Source organism: Pygocentrus nattereri, chromosome 10 (genome assembly GCF_015220715.1).
Source record: "Pygocentrus nattereri isolate fPygNat1 chromosome 10, fPygNat1.pri, whole genome shotgun sequence".
NCBI classification, from domain to species: domain Eukaryota; kingdom Metazoa; phylum Chordata; class Actinopteri; order Characiformes; family Serrasalmidae; genus Pygocentrus; species Pygocentrus nattereri.
The window spans coordinates 8,983,520-9,005,118 of NC_051220.1; the positions used below are offsets into that span (position 1 = coordinate 8,983,520).

At 39.4% G+C, this 21,599-nt stretch overlaps 1 protein-coding gene across 1 annotated transcript in view; it reads left to right on the plus strand.

Annotated features, from left to right (window-relative positions):
- LOC108431669 (WD repeat containing planar cell polarity effector) overlaps nucleotides 1-14,196 on the plus strand; it is a 114,282-nt gene extending 100,086 nt beyond the window's left edge. The window contains exons 14-18 of the mRNA XM_017704974.2: nucleotides 12-117; nucleotides 4,291-4,447; nucleotides 8,828-8,919; nucleotides 12,022-12,050; nucleotides 12,630-14,196. Coding sequence (XP_017560463.1) covers nucleotides 12-117; nucleotides 4,291-4,447; nucleotides 8,828-8,919; nucleotides 12,022-12,050; nucleotides 12,630-12,680 — 435 coding nt within the window. The 3' untranslated portion in view covers nucleotides 12,681-14,196. The remainder of the gene's footprint in view (nucleotides 1-11; nucleotides 118-4,290; nucleotides 4,448-8,827; nucleotides 8,920-12,021; nucleotides 12,051-12,629) is intronic.
- The last annotated feature ends 7,403 nt before the right edge of the window (nucleotides 14,197-21,599 follow it).

Sequence of the window (21,599 nt, forward strand, 5' to 3'; positions counted from 1 at the left end):
TTCCTTCAAAGGACCTGCATTACGTGGCCCGGGACAGCAGAGAGGCGGTGCTGGCGAGCGTGGCCAAGAAGAAGGCCCAGGAGCTGGAAATGGAGGAGGTCACACCTTCTGAATCAGGTGAGGGAGAATTTAAGCAATAGTTTTGAGCTACAAAGAGAAAATTTGTGAGCTTCATGTTGGGACAAATCCAGCTAATAACACTTCAGTAAAGCTTTAGACGTTTGAAGTGCAGATTGTTTATTGTTTTTGGGTTTATGCAGTAATTACAGGTAGTTTCTATGGTGTTGCTGCAAGGATGGTATTCCAGAAAACAAAACAGAAACTTATGCAGTTAGCATTTGCCTCAAGCTGCATGAAGCTGTTCAGTAATCTGTAATAGACTTTTGTGCTTTTTGGCACTATATCATACAGTTATATGTAAACATAAATTAAAATACATTAGCACAGTCAAAAAAGTGTAGTAGCCCTTTTGAAACCTGAATCTTATGCTAAACATCCATCCATCCATTATCTTCCGCTTCTCCGGGGTTCGGGTCGCGGGGGCAGCATCCTAAGCAATGAAGCCCAGACCTCCCTTTCCCCAGCCACTATGCTAAACAATAACTTAAATTTAATAAAATAAATAAACTGTCTCTTTCATTTACTTAGAAAAAATGGTGTGAATGGTTTATAATGTTTCCACACATTTTCTCTGCTTGTTTGTCAGCTACAAGTGTGGGCCACCAATCAGTAACTGCAGTTCAGCTTCTTTGCACTTCACTGCACGTGACGTGTTACTATTACTGCAATAAAATAAACCCAAACATTGATGATAGGTGACGTGGCTTGAAATTTACATCTAAAATCTTTAACAGATAAATGCTAATCGTCACTTACCTCAGCTAAAGTTACAAGTCTAGTCTTTTTTCACCTTAAAAGCAGTGAGTTTGTTATCTGATATTAAACCTGAATTCACTAGATGATGTTGAAAGTTTTATTCCATTAAATCTGTACGAGAAGAGTGTAAAATGAGCTTGTTTATTGGTGCTTTCACTGTGACGCATTCTGCACTGCGGCGCATCCGGTGTGTGGTGGCTTTAACTGTATTCTATTCATACTGAAACCCATGTGTTTAGAACAGGACTGTGCAATATGACAATATTTATTGTTGTCATGATAAATTATGTCACAGTATGTCATGTGTCTGAGCATATTGGGCCATTGTCAGTGCTTAAAAACACTTTCTACTGCATTACTGATTAAAAAGCATAATTTGTCCTGTTGAATTGGATTTAATGCAGCACAGTGTTTGAATACAAATCTTCATGTTCGTAGTTTTTGATATTTAACATGGTGCTACTTTGTTTAACTTATCAGATGTCAGAATAATATATTGTTCCATATCATTTATTGTGAAAACTGTTTGATTATTTCAATATTCATTTTTTTCATATCACCCACCTCTAGTTTAAAACGTGATGTAACTGTTGAGAGTTCTAATTATGATGTAATAATGGTGTCTAGTCACTTCTATCAAATATTACATCATAGAGAGGCGTAGGAATTCTAGAACTGCATTCAAACATTATTGACTTGGTTATTTAGAAATAATTAACCTTATATAAAATAACACCAGGCTTTTGTGATTGTCAGCCAGAGCTGCAGATGTAACTCCTAAAGGTTGATAAACCCAGATATGGTTTTCACAAAGCTGTCATATGTAAACATTAGTAATGTTATTCACTCCTCAGTGCGTACAGTCCTACAAAAACAGCCTCATTTCCATAGTTTTTGTGATGTCACACATTTACAGATATCTGCTTATTCAGCGTTAGCTGCGCCCGTTTGTGTTAGAATGGAATGTTTTATCCTGGACTGCTTTATGAATGAGAGAGAATACAGAACAGAGCGCATTTACATATATCAATCTTAAAGGGACAGTAACAAAAGCAGCCTGTTTAATTCTAATTGGTAAAGAGAGGTTGGAAAATGGTCATGTAAAAAGGAATTTTGGTACATAAACAGGGGAAAAATGCAGGAAAAAACTGGTTTAGGGAACCTCCTAATCTCACTAACTACATTTTAACATCTAAAGTTTTTGAAGCTTCTGTGATTGAAACTTTTCACCCGTGTTAGTGTGTAGTGGGGTAGGGGGTGGGCGGCAGGTTGTATTGAGCGTGCCCATTTGTGCAGGTGTGTGTAAATTCATTGAAGGATGAGGCCTCGAAGCTTCAGAGAGAATGTAATGGAGAGCGACAGAGAGAGAGAGTGGGGGGGGTCAACATTAGCGGAGGTGCTAAAAAGGCGCACTGATGAGACGAGGGAGGTGTTTAACTTCTCACACGGAGGTCACTACCTCAGGGTGTGTGTGTGTGTGTGTGTGTGTGTGTGTGTGTGTGTGTGTGTGTGTGTGTGTGTGTGTTCACACTCCCCCACGCGCACACACTCATAAGCCTCTTAATTATGTCCTTGATGATTTCCTTGCTCCCCGGAGCAGACTCAAGGTGCTTCAGAGCATCAGAGAGAGTGAGAGAAAGAGAAGGAGTGAACAGACGAGTTAAATGCAAAGTGTTTGGGAGCATTTACAGGTGCTTAAAGTTAAAATGTCGCTATAATATTTGATGGTTAATTTTTCATTAATAAATGCTAGTAGCCATCAGTTAGCATGGTGTGATTTACATTAAGCTAATAATTGGCTTAAAGTCATCGTTCAGGATTAGCAACATTAATAGGTGAACTGGACCTATAGTGTGTGGTTATTTTTTTTTTTTACTTCAGAATTCACTGAATTCATGCTACTATTCTATTTTATTTGGTTGGTATAGTGTAGTGGTTAACATCTCTGCCTTCCAGGCTGTAGGCTGGGGTTCAATCCCCACCTGGGTAAACACCCTACACTATACCAATAAGGGTCCTTGGGCAAGACTCCTAACACTGCCTTCGCCTACCTGTCTAAAATGATCAAATTGTAAGTCGCTCTGGATAAGAGCATCTGCCAAATGCTGCAAATGTAAATGTATTTGTCTGACCTGTTGAAAACTTGATGTATAAATGATTCAGCCTCACTCCAGGCAGAGCGACAGCATTTTTAACATGTCAGTGAAAAATTCTCTCTCCTGTACAGTGCGTACCAGCTTAAGCTACAGTCCTAAAGATGATGAATCTGTAAGGGTACTTTACTAAGAAAATTCACCAAACGGTTCTTCTGTTGTTACAAGCTCATATTGCAACAATAACAGAACCTCGTTTGGTGCTATATAGAACCATTTTAAAAACATTTTGTATGAGACATTCCTCATCAGTCGGAAGAACTATTAATCTATTGATCATGTAAAGGGTTCTTTGGGTATTCATGGGTCTATAAAGACTCTTTATTAAAGAACCCTTTAATAACCATCAGTTTTAAGAGCGTTTAAACCTAATCATTTCATTGGCTAACAGATGATGTATCAGCCGCACAGTAATACACTTTAAAGCGATAGTTCAGTGAAGTGGTTCTTCTCTGAACCATCACATATAACAGGGGTATCAAACTCCACCACTGAAAGGGCCGTATTAGAAACTCTGAGGTTCAACTGTGATTTTATTTTGTTTTTCCTTAACATTTTCCCAAGATCCCAACTGGCCATGCCAAAACTACAATGGCAAAAATAGCCACTGTATACTTGAATTACTAAAAAAAATTATAAATAAACACATTGTTACATTTAAAACAATAATAATAATAGAATAATCCTAATAATAGAGCAAAAGTTCTATGTTTTAATGTAAGTATGAGGTGCAAACTGCAAATTTCTAGGTGATCATTTTAGGTAGACAGTTTAACTCAGATTAAATAAATTACACTAAAATACCCAACAGGTTCTAAAGGATAAAGGACGTAGAAATATCAGTCTCACTGTATTTGGACAGTTCACTATAGTCCCCTATAGATTATCTACAGGTATTGAAATTGTTAACAAACTGTCTGTTGAAACTCAGTTGATTCTAAGCAGTGGTGGGGTTTAGGGTTAGGATATAGACCAGGGTGAGGGTTTGGTTCAGGTTGAAGGTTGAGGTTAAGGTTAGGGTTAGGATTAGAACTAGGTTTAACCCCTTAAATTGCCAGTGCCTACCCTTTTTGGTGCTATATAGAACCATTTTCAAAAAGGTTCCATATAGACCCACATGCAACACATGCTCCAGTCTGAAGAACCATTTATCGATTTAATCATGCAAAGAGTTCTTTGAGTTCTATATATTTTTATATATCTATTTATATATTTTAATATATATTTTACTCTCTCTCTCTCTTGTGTGTGTGTGTTTCAGATGTCCCCAAGTCGAGGGAGCGTAACGGAGTGTGTGTCCCCCCTACTGCTGACACACACGCTTATACAGAATGGCCCACAAACACACACCGCAAACCACCTTTTCCCAGCACAGAGGGAGCCACTTCCAGCCAAACCCACAACAGCACAGCATCAAGGTACAAAATACATGTGCAAAATAAAGTAAACATATGCAATGTAAAGACTCTCATGTGTCTCATATAAACACATTATTTTTACATGTTGGTACTCACATATATATATATATATATATATATATATATATATATATATATATATATATATGCAGATATATGTATATAAATAACATATTGAGTATATATGTGTGTGTGTGTGTGTGTGTGTGTGTGTGTGTATTTGCGTACCTATAGGTACTTACACATTTATATAATCCAATAGGACAGATTGCATGAAGACACATATATAACGTGTGTGTGTGTGTGTGTGTGTGTTTGTGTATTTCATGCTTTGAACCTGATTATCATTCTCTCTCACTCTTGCTCCATTTGCTTTTCCCTTCTGTCTTTCTCTGTCCTTCTGTCTGTCTCTCTTTCCCCTCTTTTCATTTTTCTCCAAATCTCCTGTCCCTGATTGTAGTGTCCCCACGGTGGATGCCTCTTCTTGCTTTAAGCTGGTTTTAAAGTGTCCAGTAAGAGGGTTACTTGGCTCATGTGGATGGCCAAATAAAATTTTATTTTATTCAAACAGTCTAATCTGCTCTCTGATGGAGCGGCATTGTTACTTACACTGAGGAGCAGCTTTATTACTGAATACTGCTGAGAGAGAGAGAGAGAGAGAGAGAGAGAGAGAGAGAGAGGAGGAAAAATTAATCAGAAAAGAAAAAGGAGAAAGATGGAGAAAGAGGAGAAAGTGAGCCGTGGATTTGTGAGGTTATATATGTGTGTATATGTAAACACATTAGAATAAATACAAATATTAATACAGTAAGTAGTGGTTTATATATGTCAGTGTTAGTTTAACTATTTTCAGACAGCTCACAAGTACTTTTTTTTGTAAATAAGGAAACACACACACACACACACACACACACACACAAACACACACACACACACAAACTTTGAATGTAAGTTAATGGAACAAAATTTTGTTTGGAAATTTTATTGGTTTTTTCATCATGAAAATTTCTCAGAGTGTAATTGAAAATATTCTGTAAATGGTAAAAGTGTGTGTGTGTGTGTGTGCGCGCACACTGTAAACATATTGTCTCTGATTCAAATTCACCATCACCAATCCCCCCCCCCCCCCCACACCAACACACAGATAAGCTCTGAAATGCTTCGCACACACTGGCAGGCTTTTCCTCGCGCTGCGGTGGCTGTTTACGTTCAGGTGATCTAAGCATCTCAGACTGCACACACACACACACACACACACACACACACACACACACACACACACACACACACACACACCATCACAGACATACTCAGTGCTGAGAGAAAGAAGCTGCTCTTGCTTTCCTGTGTGTTTTTGCCTGTTTCTGGGTGTGTCTGCACCTGTTTATATCGGTGTGTGTCTGTGGATGTGTGTACTAAGAGTATTTGATATGTTTCTACAGTACTGCATAAATGTCAGAGACCCCCCTTCATTTATTTAAGTCCCTGTGTAAAGAGCCATTTAGTACAAGTTATTCAAGGGGATATTTCTGAGGACATTAGCTCCAGATAATCCAAGTCTTCTGAGAGCTACAGAATTAAATGAGATTCCTAACAACCACCTGAAAGGGCTGTTAGACACCAAAACTGCCCCCATCAGATAAAAAGCACTTAAAGCTCTCATCTTTGAGAGAGAGGAGAAAATCAAGCTGCTTCAGACCTGAAAACATCCACAAGTGTCTCTGTCCATCCTTCCACTGTGAGAAGACAGCTCAGTGCTATGGGTCTATAAGGATGTGTAGCTGCCAAGAAGAACCTCACTGAGAAAAGGAGATGGACACATCAAACAAAGAAGCTGAACAATGGTCTGACCACCCCAGAGTCCAGACCTCAACACCTCTGAATGTGTTTGATTACTTCAGAAAATGATCAACCAGCTTCTAAGACTGAACTTTGTAGGTGCGTCTGCAGATTCTTTGAGAAACTGAAATGAGTGGATGCTGGATTTAAGGCAAAGAGTGACTCACTGAACACACTAAACACTCAGCTCGCTGAGATTAGATTTAGTTGTTGAGGCTTTTGTATAAATTTCTGTATAAAATCTGGTCCTGATGCTGTTTTGACTGTACATTAAATCAGTTGAAGGTCTCTGACTTTTACACAGTTCTGTTTGCATTTCTTTAGTTGATTGTGTGTGTGTGTGTGTGTGTGTGTGTGTGTGTGTGCTTGTGTGTGTGTGTGTTTGCAGTGGTAGGGATTTTCCTGGCTTTAGTGTGAAAGTGTTTTCTCACTCTTTGATGAATCCGGTTCTGGTTTACTCATCAGAAGGGAAGAAGAGTGTGAGTGTGTGTGTGTGTGTGTGTGTCAGGGTAGGTGGGGGGGTGGGGGGGGGTTGGTTGTGTGGTGGTGGATAATGGGGGGTGCTGTATCAACAGTTTTACAGTATGAATCTTTTTCGATTCTCCCGACTTCTGTGACTTTGTCTTTGGTCTCTACTGCTTACATGTTTAGTGCTGCTCCCTCTGTAGACGTCCTGCCCAGTGACTGTCCACTTCCCCTCAGTTCATATATTTAACCCAGTCAAATTAGGCAGAGGTCTGTATTCTTCTCAGTTCTTTAAGGGAAACCTGTTTTTCCCAAAAACATTGGAGATGTTTGGCTGCTTAGCAAACTCCAGTTTGACCATGTGGACCTCATCAAGCTACTACATACATATACATAAATTTACATTTATAAAAAGAATAACCGAGAGCTGCTGCTCTGCTGTTTTGTATATGGAATATTCTGCCAAACTGGTTCAAACTACACCCCCACAGTAAAAAAAAAAACAACCTTTAAAATAAACAAATATTCAGACCTTAGACATTTATGAGCTTTGTTATAATCTGTTTAAACCCACGGCTTTAATTATACAAAGTATAATGAGATAGCAATGATATATGCATCATCGTTTATAAGGTACTTTCAGGTGTCTGTGCTTAAATATAAAAATAATACCTTTTTATTTATCTTTTAAGAATTTCTTTTAGTTCTTTTTAATAAGGTTGAATGATTTAGCTGTTAAAAAAAAAATCTAAATTGTCTCATTTTCGTGTCACTACTGCAACATAGTTTTAGTCTGTAGGCAGGGTCTTATTTTAGCCACGCCCCTGCATTTTAGAGCAGGAAATGAGACTGCATCCCTGTCCCTCATGGCCACATGGTGAGCAGTTAGATCTCATTGTTTTGAAGTCAATTAAATCTCCCAAAGCTTAAAACTCAGTGTGGAACATTAAGAATTGTCACTACCAAAACATGTTTTCTGCAGTTAAGAAAACGTTTATGTTTTAATAAAATATAATAATTTCACTGTTCAAAGCTGTGTTTGCTGGTTATGAACCAGTGTTTTTAATCCTAAAATTGTCACTATTGAAACATTTGGTCAGGTTTGGGTAGCATTTTGATTGTTTTGTAGTGACAAAATGGAATATTCAGTTATTAGTTTTAATAAAAACAAGCATATGTTAAGATTAAGGTCACTCAAAGTCTAAAATCCAAGTCAGTTAAAAGTCTGAAATGTGTTTTGAAGTCCGACTTTGAACCGGATCGATATGTGAAATACATGCAAAATATCTCTGTAGTGATAGATTCTTTTGCTTTTTCTATTTGTAATGTGTACGTTGTTGATTCCACACCATTCCCATGTGTAATATAATGAATACTCCATGTACAATATGGATAAAATATCCTTACAGTGTAAATATTTTTTTCTTTTTATTTGTAATGTTTATATTTTTTCTTTTTATGAATAGAGTTTATGTAAAGGATAGAGTTTGTATTTATCTTTTTTGACCTTTAGTATTATATATATTGTCTATATGGTAGTAAGTAATAAACTGTAACCTTGTTAAGAAACAAACAAGGTTAATTACCCGGTTTAATTGTCTTCTTGTTACTTTTCTTGAGTGCCTTGCTCTCCCTTTGCTGCTGTAGCACTGTGTATTCCCTCCTTGTGAGACTAATAAAGGATTATCTGGTCAGTAAAGTGATTCATATAGACCTGTTTTTATTCACCATCTTTGTGGGTTTTGTAGTTTAAAAAAAAAAAAAAAAAAAAAAAAAAAAAAAAATATATATATATATATATATATATATATATATATATATATATAAGGTTCTGTCTTGTTTTTGTTTATGTACTACTCCACAGTATGAGTGTTTACTGAGTGTCATATTGTGCTGCATTTTTTTCTCATTTGTAGGAGCGTCCACTTTAGACGCTGAAAATAATTCACAAAAATGATCCGTATTAATAATCTTTCAATTCTGTGATTTAACCAAAGTGTACAATTACAGTATTATACAGTAAATATACAGTAAATACAGTATTTCTTATATATTTCCTTTTCCTTGTGTCTGTAGAGTCGGTTCCAGAGTGAAAGTGGACACAGAGATGGAAGAGGACCTTAGTGAGACACTGTCAAAACATCCCACCTTCTCTTGGAATCAAATAGGTGTGTATGTGCACCTGTAGGGAATGCATTTAGAACTGATTAACCCCTGAATCCGCCTTAATAAAAGTATTAATCTTAAAGGGCCCATGTCACAGAAAACTACATTTTTATTTTTTATTTACAGTAAAAAGTTTGATGTGGTATGTAAACATTGTTAACATCACTCTCCAGACCATACAGTCTATATGTGACAAATAAGCTGCACGTCACAAAAAATAAACAACGTATACAATACATTCACCTAATAAGGCATATGGGCACTTTGAGCTAGTTTGGGTCAGTTACAAACATTATTTTGGTGGACTCAACGTGATGTGGTTCAGGCTCATCTTGGGTTCAGACTTCAAGCTTGGTGCTGTGAGTCACGCTTGGACATTTCCTGGACTTTAGCTGAGTCCGCCCAAAATTTCGGGTCCATTTAGAGCTCTTATGGCGGTTATAAGAGAAAGATTTGCTTCTTATCCAGTTAATACTTATTATTTAGTAACTACTGGTCAATATTTAATACTATCAAAGTAATATATAGATTATTTAGTTATGAGATTTTTCCTGTTTCATGTTGTGGTCAGCATAGAGGTCATCTGTGGCCTTGTGATGTGTGATGCAGTACAGTACACTGTTCATATACTGTGCATACTTATATTACAGCAGATGATTACTGCACTGAGAACTGCAGAACCTCCTGAATATGAATTCTCCTCTTCTGTTTTTTTTCCCCTCCCTTTTTAAAATTTGTTCGAGTCGGCTGCCTTTTCTCAAGTTCAATTGTGCTTAACTAGTCATCCTAAAACATGAATGTTTTATTCTTTTCAAGTCCACATAATAATTAAACTTTTTTTTGTTCAAATACATATTTATTGGACAGCACTGACTGCAGGCTATTACAGACATTTGCATCAGCGTTCTAATACGCGCATAATCTTGAATGTTAATGACAGCGGCAATCATAATTTAGCATGAAGAAGCTACAGCGAAGGCTAAAACCCCTCCGCCGCCTCCCGGAGAGATGAACAGCGCGCACACACACACACACACACACACACACACACACACGCACGCACACCTTCCTGTGTGTGTTTCTGTATACATTGTGTTTGTGTGCATACACACAAAAGCATATATGCAGTATTAGAATGAACACATGTCAACAGAGATGCCCACGCACACACACACCTGACTCTATTGACCAGGTCATTCTGAGTGCGTTAGTGTTGGTTTAGAGCTTTCAGGCCTGCCAAGCCACGATTTAAAGGGCCCATAGAATTTTAAACCAACATTTCTCCACATTTCTGAAATAAAAGAATTTGATTCAGTCAATGCTAATGTTTCAAAGCATAGGCTTCTCAGTCCATGCAGTCCATTTATGGAAAGCTGTACAAACAGCATCTTTCCAATTTGGTGTTTTTGTGATGTCACAAAAACCAACTCAGTGGCATATATCCACCTCTTTGTCCAAAAAAGTTTAGCCCTGCCCATTCAGGCTGAAGTTATAAGGAGCATGGGCTTCTTTTTGAACATGGCTTCATACAAGGCAGCCAGTCAGAATGTTGGTCATTTAAATACATCAGTCTTAAAGGCACAGGAAGGAAAAACAGCCAGTTTAGTTTTAAGGGATGAAGAGAGACATTCTGATTTGGTTTTTGGTAGTAAAAAGTAGGATATGGGCCTTTATTAGGCATTTAAAGTATTAGTCCAGTGTTTTTAGCAATCTTAAACAATAATTTTGACATCCATGGATAAAAATTTGAACACATAACATTACAGCCAACTCCTTGTTTCTACACTCATTGTCCCTTCTATCAGCACCACTGACCATATAGGAGCACGTTGCAGTTCTACAGTTACAGACTATAGTCCATCTGTTTCTCTGCATACTTTGTTACTGTTCTTTAAAGGTCAGGACCCCCACAGCACCCCCACAGAGCAGGTATTATTTGCATGGTGGATCATTCTCAGCACTGCAGTAACACTGAACTAAAATTTGCAGAGGAATGCCGTACATTACTGTGTTACCCTGTACATTACCCTGTAGAGGATGTGTTCACTTATTTTCACTAAGAAAATGTAACTTGTCTGAGGGGGTTCGAATGTTGGCATAGGACTGTATATAATACAATTTGAAACTCAGTACAGCAGTTTGGACGAGACAGACTGGGAGAAAGTCTTAACAAAGCTGTTCTCACGATGTTTTATCCAACTTGCAATGGTGAAAAAGCAGTTCCGAGTGCTGCAAGTGGGTGGATGGGATGGTGCTCCCTCTCAGCATGATGCCAGCCAGTATGAGTGTCTGTTGGCTGTAACAGAATTAGCCGTTTGTGTTTTCCTCCGAGAGTGCCGAGCTGTCCAGTGACATTGGTGGAGCATCACGTGTCTTTGAGGAAGTTTGTGCTAGCCTTCACCCACCCAGCCTGGTAATGTCCTGTGATTAGAGAGGCCTGGCTAGTATGTGGGAATTGGAAATGTCTAAATTTTAATGTGGGGAGATAATTGGGTCCAAAACACCTTTTGCTTTTTTCCCTGAGGTTTTCTGGTATCCTTGGATATCAGTCTGAGGCACCTCCATCCACATCATTGTCACAAAATCACCACAGATTCCTCCTTCTGGAAAATGATTCCCACATCTGAGCTTAATTTACAAACACCTGACAGATTTGCATAAACACTTACTGATGGAATTCCATAACTGCTCATTGACTGCTGTTATACCAGAAAACACATCAGAGTTATTGTCTGTGGTGGTTGACTGTGTGTTACAGATCCCGCTGAAAAACGGTGGAGTAGTTCATTAAAGGAAGTCCTGTAAACGTCTTTTTATCTTGAAAATGCCTGTTGCCCTTTACATTATGTGAAAATTTCATGAAGAATGGACCAAAAGAAACATCCCAAAATGGCATGGGAAGAAAGTCTGGTTCCATTGACTTACATTATAAGTAAAGTAGATTTATGCCTTTTCCTGCAAGGTTACCATTTTAGAGATTTTCTACAACAGCGATGCATATCAAATAGAGTGAGGACTTTCACTTTTTCGCAGTGTAGAATGAACTCTTCAAGCTGGCAGTGAGAACATGTGTTGACTGATATTTCTTTTTTTCTATTCCACAGATGTCAATCATGCCAGCCGTGAAGATCAGGTAATGTTTGTTTTTTTTTGCATATTTTCATTCGGTGTGTTTTGTTTGTGGGTTGTGCAAATAAAAAAAAGCCTTTTTTCTTACCTGAATACTGATGACATCGTAGTTCTGGAAGCGGAGCATTTAGGGGCTGGCTGACTTCAGGTTAAAAAAAGTGTTTAAAAATGCATTGAAATGACTAAAATATCTGTTCCCTAATGTATTGCACATTGATGTTTTTAGACCAATTCAATACTTAATAGTTATTAGCCAGAATATAAACTTTGCAAATATACACTGGAAAATATTTGAAATAACTGTGCAAACGTAGTTGATTTTAGCCCCAAGTATGTGCTATGCTGAGCAGTGCGGGCACCTTAGAGCAGATGAAACATTTTCTTTCAGATCATGTTTGGACTAAACCTAAACAATGTCGAAAAAAATTCACTTTATTTATATATAAATAAGTATCAGTATTGGTCTCTGTGTGTTTATTTTATTATTATTTAAAGACAAAATACTTTACATTGCATTCATATCTTGGGATGTTTCGAGACAGATGCCCCAGATAAACTCTTGATTTTCTCTGTTCTCTTGCAGGTGTCAGAAAATACTGGAAAACTCAAGGTTATTCATTTAGGCCTAGTATGAAGACTTAACATTGCAGTGTTTTTAAGCATCATCAAGCCTGTGTCTTATATCTGTTCTACTCTTCAACAGTTAAAAGTATATGGTCATGTGGATGTTTAAGCATTCCGCACAGACTGCAATACGTTACTCGTAAAAGTGGGGGGTTCCCCAAGGCCTTATATTAGGGCCTCTCTTTTTCTCTATAAAACAGAATTTTAAGCACAATAACACTTAACACTTTTACAAATCAACATCACAAAACCTCATGTCTCCAAAATGGAAACTTTATAGGACTAAGAAAAAAACATTCTTAACTTTGTGTGTTAATGTAACTTACAGCGATGAAATGTGTTTAATTAGTCCTGTTGTACATTATCAGCTTCATAATTACAGATCTCTCAGGAATTCATCTACTGGTTAATCAGTGTTGGAGTGGCCAAAAAATCACATTGAAATATTTGTGTAACTTTGTATAAACTAACGTATGCAAAATAATTTCCCTACTGTTCATTTCACATACTTGTACAGACTCTGCTTTTGTGAATGCCTGTGCAATGGTCTTAAGCATTGGAAAGTTATATATAAAACCTTTTATCTGGAGAGTAAATGCTTATTTCTTTAAAAAAAACACTAACATTAGGATAAATACAAGTAAAGAAATAAACAGTCTATTAGCTTAACCATTTCCAAATCTGTTTTTGTGGTATTTACAGTTACCCCCAACTAACTAGTTTATCTGATCAATCCTTCGCTAAAGAGCCCCACTTATGTAACATTTGCCAAAAACAGTCATAGTTAATATTTACACGACTGTTTCCAACGTCTCTTTATCCCTTACAATAAATCAGCTGTTTCTGCCCCTTTAAGACTGACACATGTAAATAAGCTTTGTACTGATTGGCTGTTGTGTATTGTGCCTCATACAGAAAGCTGTAGTCTGTCTGTTTCTCTGCATACTTTGGTAGCCCCCTTTTACTCTGTTCTTCAGTGGTCAGGACCCCCATGGACCCTCTCTGAGCAGGTACTATTTGGGTGGTGAATCATTCTCAGCACTGCATTAACACAGATGTGGTGGTGGTGGTGGTGTTTTAGTGTGTGTTGTGCTGGTATGAGTGGATCAGACACAGCAGTGCTGCTGCTTGTATTTGTTCTAGTGTTATACAGTTTTTACTAGAAAAAACACACTTACTGCCCAGATAAATAGTTTTAAACAATTTTCATGGCTGCCGAACACTTTTGCACAGCACTGTATATTTTAATTGAGTGCCACAGGAAATTCTCACAAATATCCGAAGGCTTTCAAAAGATGCAGGACATAAAATGAGACCAGCATGTCCTTTTTGTTTTTAAGTATAGCTATTTCTAAACTGACCATCTTTGCACTTGTATGTATTTCCTTTCTTTCTGAACTGATTTCAGACATTTAGCCCCACTGCACCTGGATAATCCCTTGAAAAGAGTCCATAATGTTCAACACACTGTAGAAACTGAAATCTGCTGTTTAACTGACAGAATAAAAGTGACATTTCATCATTAACATAGTATGATTTTTTTTTTTGTGTGTGTGGATTTTTAAAATATTTTACTCAATGCCGGCATTTTGCTGTGTAGTGTAGTACAGAGTCATTCAGGTTTTTATTACTAAATAAAAAAGGTGTTATACCAAATGTTTGCCATGCTCAGACGTTTGAAACAGTTTTAGATCTGATTTAGTCATTTATCTGCGTCCTTGAGTTTTGCTTTTCACCCTGTCACAGTAATTTATTAAGCCACTGAAAAAGGGAACCTTGCCATGATGAGTAAGGGACATTTTTAAAAGTGGGTTTTATGTCTGGTTTTGTGTCTGCATATCTCAGTCAGTGCATTCATTATAGAGAAACTAAAGGGTTTTACAGTGGTGGTGGTGGGAACCAGGGGTTGCCATGACTACGACACTAACATAGACATTTTATTTACTCTCCAAAGGCACTACATGAGGTTTTATAGGTTGCTGATGGGGAAAAAAAGGAGAAAAAGTGAAAAAATCAGTGGACTATTTTGTGATGCATGTACCTCTCTGATTTGAACTGATTTAAGAAAGTGCATTTTAATCCAAGACGCTCTGTAGGTCTCATGGAATGACATTTAAAGTCCAGTTATTTTTTTTGCTAGTAAAAGAGTGAGTCTCCCCGAGAGTGTGCAGTGGGTACAGGCCGGTGTTCTTGTCAGTGATTGTAGATTGGCGTGATGTGGCGTGTGTAGTAGACGGTGGGGTTTTATTCTTGCTGTGTTTGGTGTGTGTGTGTGTGTGTGTGTGTGTGTGTGTGTGTGAGAGAGAGAGAGAGAGAGAGAGAGAGAGAGAGATTACATGCAGGAGTTATAAAGCAAAGGCAGCGCGTTGTCGTCTTCCTCTTTAAAGAGGACGCCGGCGTTTCTGCCCATAATGCCGTGCGGCTGCGCCCGTGTCAGAGCTGTCGCTGCTCCGCTTTTCCCCCAAAACTTAATCTGACGGCACCCAGCCACCCATAATCCCCCACTGTATCGTAATCAGTTTACTCTGCATTCTAAGAGGATTTTCTTTTTTTTTTTTATAAAGAAAAAAAATGGAAAAAATACACAACAAGTGACGCTGGAAATGGACGCAGGATCGGTGAGAGGGCCCCTTTTCGGTGCTGCCGTTCTGGTTTTGTTCATTTTTTTTTTTGCATTTTCTTTAAAGGAAATCGGTTTATGGTGCTTTTTACCGTTTAATTCTTGGAAGTGAAAAGCAGAGAATGTATTACGTGGTTTACTTGGTAACATAAGTACATTAACGTTGGTCTGTATGCAAATATGGCTTTCCGATACATAACCGTGCACATTTCGGCATTTTATGCACGAGGATGTTTTACGGAAGAGGTCACAGAGAGTTTGCAGCAGAAAGACTGCGAAAAGCCTTACGAGCGTTACAGATAAAGCTCACTGTTTGAGCTTCTTCAGTCAGAAATCAATTCACCTGCTCACATTCATGTGCTGTTCAAGTGCTTGAGGTGCTTTAACTAAAGTTGTTATAATTGTGCTCCTCGTTAGGGTTATGGCTGGAATAAATGTGTCTCATATCTGTTCTGTTCTTCAAGAGGTAAAAGAATTCAGAGTTCAGCATTACATCGCTTGTAGAAATGAACCAAGTGGAACGAGGGGGGTTCCCCAAGGCTTGGTATTAAGGCCTCTTCTTTTTCCTCAGTAAAATCATACCAGGCAGACTTCAATGTCAAGGAATGTACTAACAAGCTTGCTGTCATCTGTCCGACAGCTGATGGACTGAACTGAGGTCAGTAAACATGAGCACTGGGTGTAACGAGTGCTTTGTTTACAAACATGAAAAGAGGCCCCTTTAAACCAGATGGTTTAATAGACACTGCTGCAATGAAGCATAAGGGCCTCAGTCTACAGTGCCAATTACAATGAGATGCAGTCTGGTTTCCAAGCAGTCATAAATTTGGGCACATAAGGGGCCTTTCTCACAAGCGTCTTAGACTCGTTTTATTAAGGAATGAATAAACACAAAAATAATGTGTGTAATTCTCATGCTGAGGTGCATCTGAACGGTATTAGAATCTCCACTGTTTGCGTAGTTAAACGTTTTAGTTCCTGCAGTAGTGGCTTTCAAACCCCTGTAAGTTCAGACCTGTTGTAAACCACATGTCAAATCTGGAGTTATTGTTCATGGGACAATGAGAGTTTGAAATATGAGACAACAGGTAACAGCCAGGGGGCAACATTCGGGGCAGAAAGACAAAACAATAGACAAATAAAGAAGGTAGGTAGGCTTCAGATTTCTTTAGAGTTTGTATTATATTTATATCACGCAACACTTTGTTACTAAAATGCCTTTAAAGTACAGAATTTAGTATAATAATATTTTCTCAATCAAGCTTCTGGCAGACCAAATCAAACCATCTCAGGTCAACATTGGGCAGCCCTGAAGTAGAACATATGACTGTTAAAAAAAAGTTGATTCTTCAATGGTTCTTTAGGAAAGGGAATGGTTCTATTTAGAACTATGAGTCCTATACAGAACCATTTCATGCTTGTGTTTCTTTGCATGGAGAACCTTTTTGAAAATGGTGCTATAGCCAGACCAAAAAAGGGTTCTACTGTTGTTACAAGCTTGACATCGAACCATATACAATATTTTACAAGTCTGAAGAACAATTTCACCATGCAAAGAACCATTAAGGTATTCTATATAGAACTCATGGGTCTAAATAGAACCATTCCCTTTACTGAAGAACACATGAAGAACCATTTTGAAGAGTGATTTGTGTAGAATCTCCATCTAAACCTGAGCTACTGATCTGAAACAGGGTGAGAGAGATGTTCTTCATTAGTACGTTTGGGATTTGTTCTTGCTTGGAATCCACTGCTTGCAACTCAGCACACCATCATCGCTAACCTCCTCCCATTCTTCATCTTCACCAACCTTCTTGTAGACGGTGCAGGAAGTTTTGTAAGGTCAGTATGGCCCAGATAAATAATGCTGTTGGCTCTTGTAATGCCTTTCCGTCACACTTACTAGGTTCCCTATCAAGCCATTTTCCCTCAGTTGGCTTTCACATATTTAGATGCAGATCAAACAGCCCACACAGGGCTTTCTCAGGCCAACTCGGAAGTAACCCACTCTGCTTGGGCAGAGCAGGTCAAAAGTTCAGCCAGCCAGGAGGTGTGACATCTCCTCAGGTAGAGAGGTGTGGCGTGGTCACCTGAGCCGAGAAAAATAAACTCACCAAACTGTTCTGGCTGCTGTAATTAGGGCCGTTAAGAGCCATTATGTCCGTGTGGCATCAGGTTGCAGTGCGTTGTCAAGCAGGAACGCTGACGTCTCCATGAACCTCCTCCTTGCTTTTTGAAGCACTAGCAAACTGGACAAATCGCAGGCCACATAAGGCTCTGCATTTTCAGCTGACCATTTGTTTTTGTAGCTACATTTTCTGCTGTGTGTCATGCACTTGGCCACGTTTCTGACCACAAACCGTCCTTTCTAGGGGTCATAATATAACTCCCCCTCCCGCTGTCAGGACTTAAGCACAAATACTGCTGAAATAAATCCGTGCGGTGCTGATTTTTTTTTGCCCGTCCTCAGCACTTCCGAGCCACCGTGCAGCGCTCTCCATCATCCTCATCTTCCTCTTCCTCATCCTCATCTCAGCAAACCGCCTCCGCTCATCACGCCACCGTATTCTCCTGTAAATGGTGTTGGCTGGTAATCTCTTTTAGAGTTTTCACACGTTATAATGTGCTCTAAGCAGGAGAAGGAGGCAGCTGAAGGAGACGCATCAGCACGGCCACAGCTGGAGATGAGAAAGGCTTCCTCTTCTTCACCAAACAGGGAGAGAAAATTCCTCTCTGCACCTGGAAAATACTTACAGGCGTGTTGACGCTGTACTGGTAGTTAAAACATATAGTATTGAGTTTATAATCAGACCTGAATACACCAGCAGTGTCACATTTAAAATCTCACTGTTTCACGCACTGCACTGCACCAAGTCCAGCTGACCAGCACTAATCATGCTCTTGTTCATTAAGTTCAGAACTGACGTCATCCAAAACTTACATAAGAAATCATCATTTATCACTATGCTGATAATGTTCACCACCCCTAGTTGTTGCTGTTGTAAGTAATCCTGGTGTTTAGTCAGTTTAAACTCTAATAATAAGAGAGAACACCACAAAACCCAGATTAGAATGGAGAACCTGCGCTAGTAAAAGGGATTAATGTGCACATACATTCATGAATTAAATGTGTTGTTCCACAGCTTTTCACTCAACAGCTCCCTGCACACAAACATCGCTGGCTATGAAAATCTGTTGTTTTGCTTTAAAAAGGGGTTCACTGATTTTTACTATTTATTTCTGCATAATCATCCCAGAGATGTTAAGTCAGTCAGAGTGGCTAAACGGTTCATTATAGAGACTCCTATAGGACGTCTTTACAGTGGTGGTGATGGGAACCAGGGGTCACCATGACCACAACACAGATATAGACATTTTATTTACTGTCTAAACCACCTACATTACAAAGCTGAAAAGCAACTGTTTTTGGGGGGCCAAAACTGTCTGTGATATCAGGCAGTGTGTTTCTAACCTGGTCTAGTAGCTTTTAAACTCTTCAGATGTCGAGTTCCCATCAGTGCCACTGAACAAATCTTGGTAACTTTCTTTAAAACGGTGTCAAGCACTCTGATCATAATGATTTAATTATGCAGAAAGTTTGATCAGCAGAATTCACCTTTCATGAAAGATAAACAATGTAAATCTTCAAATCAAACCCAGATTATAATGATCTGAACTACAGGGAGGATATTTAAAATTATTTTAAACTACAGTGTGGTTGATTCTCTCTCTTTCTCTCTCTCTCTCTGGGCTGCTGGATTGAAGAGGAAATTAAAACATTTCACTGCTGTTGGATCAAAATCTCATATTTTTCCAAAATGGTAACTTTACAGGAGACAAGACAAAACACACTTTAATTTCAATGCAGGTCAATGGAACCAGACGTCTTTCCTAGTCATTTTGGGCCGTTTCTTTCAGCCCTTCATCATGAAACTTACACACAGTGTAAAGGGCAACAGACATTTTCAAATTATGGCACAAACTGGAAAACAATAAAAATGAGACGCGCTGTTTCGTTCCGACAGCAGTGCTTTGTTATCTTGTGCTGTTTCCCCAACAGAAAAGCAGCCCAGGCTGTTCAGCTGCTCTACGGAGCTCTGTCATTACAGTCAGCGCGCGCGCACACACACACACACGCACACGCGAGCTCAGCGCTGTTCCTACGTTTAGGCTGAGGTGCTGGTTACACGTGCAGCCTCGGAGTGTGTGAGGAGAGGTGAGCGCGCGCGCGCGTTCGGAGGAAAGGCTGGGTCCTCCTCAGACGGAGAGCGGGGCTGGTCCTGCGCTCTGCGCGGCTGTTGGGATGAGGAGGGTGCGATAAGCGCCCATTAGGCTCGTGAGTAAATCCGTCCGAAATCACTGCGCTTTAGTCCCGTTTAATCTCCTCATTCCCCCCAATCCAGCACGGAGACCCTCGGCGCGCGCTGCCTTTAACATCTTTTACTGTATGACCCGCCTGCGCGCGACACATTACACAACAGAGCGCGGATTAAAAACGCTCAGCGCGAGGACGAACGAGACCGATACCTCCTTAATAAATAACAACAAATAAACAACATTTAAAAGCGGAGTGGACAGTTGCGTTTAATGCGTGACGTCAGAAATATTAAAAATGTAATTCTACGATTATTATTCGATTACTGCGACTCCTACGTGCACAAGTGGGCGTGTATATATATAAAATACGGGCAATTGAACTAGTTTTGACTGAAAAAATGACATTTCCATGAAAGATTCTTTCTATTGTACTGTGCGCATATTAAATATATATATATATATATATATATATACACACACACACACACACTCATACATATATACCTACATATACACACACACCCCTCCTCGTGCAGGTGCTCACTGTGATAATTCCTTTATTAGCGATTAATTATTTAAATGATAGAAATGTTTGTGTCCCACACCGCGCGCGAGCCGCAGCGCAAACATGTTTAATGTCCTCCTGAGTGAAATGTTTATTCAGCTGCTACATATTAATACATTTCCATATTAAACCCTCAGCGGCGCGCGCTGCGTCTCTTCCCTAATTACCAACACAGGCCGCTTTATTTTTATCAGCCTGTTTTTCTCCTTTTTAAAACAAAGTCGCCGAGTTAGAGAAAATAAACGATGAACGGGTTTAAAGCGCAGCAGAAACAAACCCGTAAACTAATCATCACCGCGCTCATTTACTAAAGGCAGAATAAACCCCTGAACTCGGGAGGAGTGACAGCAGTTTTGTTTGTTTGTTTACATGCTTGGATTTAGGCTGATCGGGGCGTTTCACTGAAATTTTAAATTAAACTGGAAGAAGCAACTTTGAGTTACAGGCTGATCATTTTGATTGATTGATTGATTGATTGATGTTAGTTCAATTTTATCTGCGTGTTTAGCGCGTTTTTAATTCCATCTATGATGAGCTGCACCCCCTCCTTTCCCAGGCCGCTGCGCCCCCTTCTCCGCTTTTGACCCATTAACCCTGGACAACCGCCCTCATAATTACCCAATCAGGGACGGCCGTTTGGCTCCGGGGCGGATTTAGGAGAAACGAGAAATGGAGGCAATTACGCATGCGCATTCAATTAGTGCTCCATCAAAAGCCTAATAAATGTTTCGGGGCTGTTTTGTTCAGGAGGATGTTAACTAATGCCTCTAAATACGTGCGAGGAAAACAGGACTCGGGTCAGCGCTTTACTTATGGATTTGCATAGAAAAGAAAATACACATGAAACTAAAAACCGCAAAACTCCGCAATTAAGATTTTTTAACTCTCTGAATTAAAACGCTGACCCAATTACTCAGTGGATGGTGTGAGCGCGAGGAAGAGGGAGACAGACAGGCCGACAGAGAGGGAGGGACAGAGACACAGACAGGCCGACAGAGAGAGAGAGAGAGAGACACAGACAGACAGACAGACAGACAGACAGACAGACAGACAGACAGACAGACAGACAGACAGACAGACAGACAGACAGACAGACAGACAGACAGACAGACAGACAGAGAGAGAGAGAGAGAGAGAGAGAGAGAGAGAGAGAGAGAGAGAGAGAGAGAGAGAGAGAGAGAGAGAGAGAGACTCAGCAGCTAACAGAGCCGTTAATTCTGACTTTCTCCCTGAAAAGAAAAAAAGCGCATTAGAGAAACGCGACTGTCCCCCCGGCCTGAGAGAGAAGACCCTCCAGACCTCCTGTGTTATTCATTCTTTCAGCTTTAAAACGTGTCTTTGTAAATGAGCGCTGATGGTGGGAGTAATCGTTGGACCCCCCTCCCCCCCACCTCCCACCCCTCCACACAGACGTGTAAAGAAGAAGC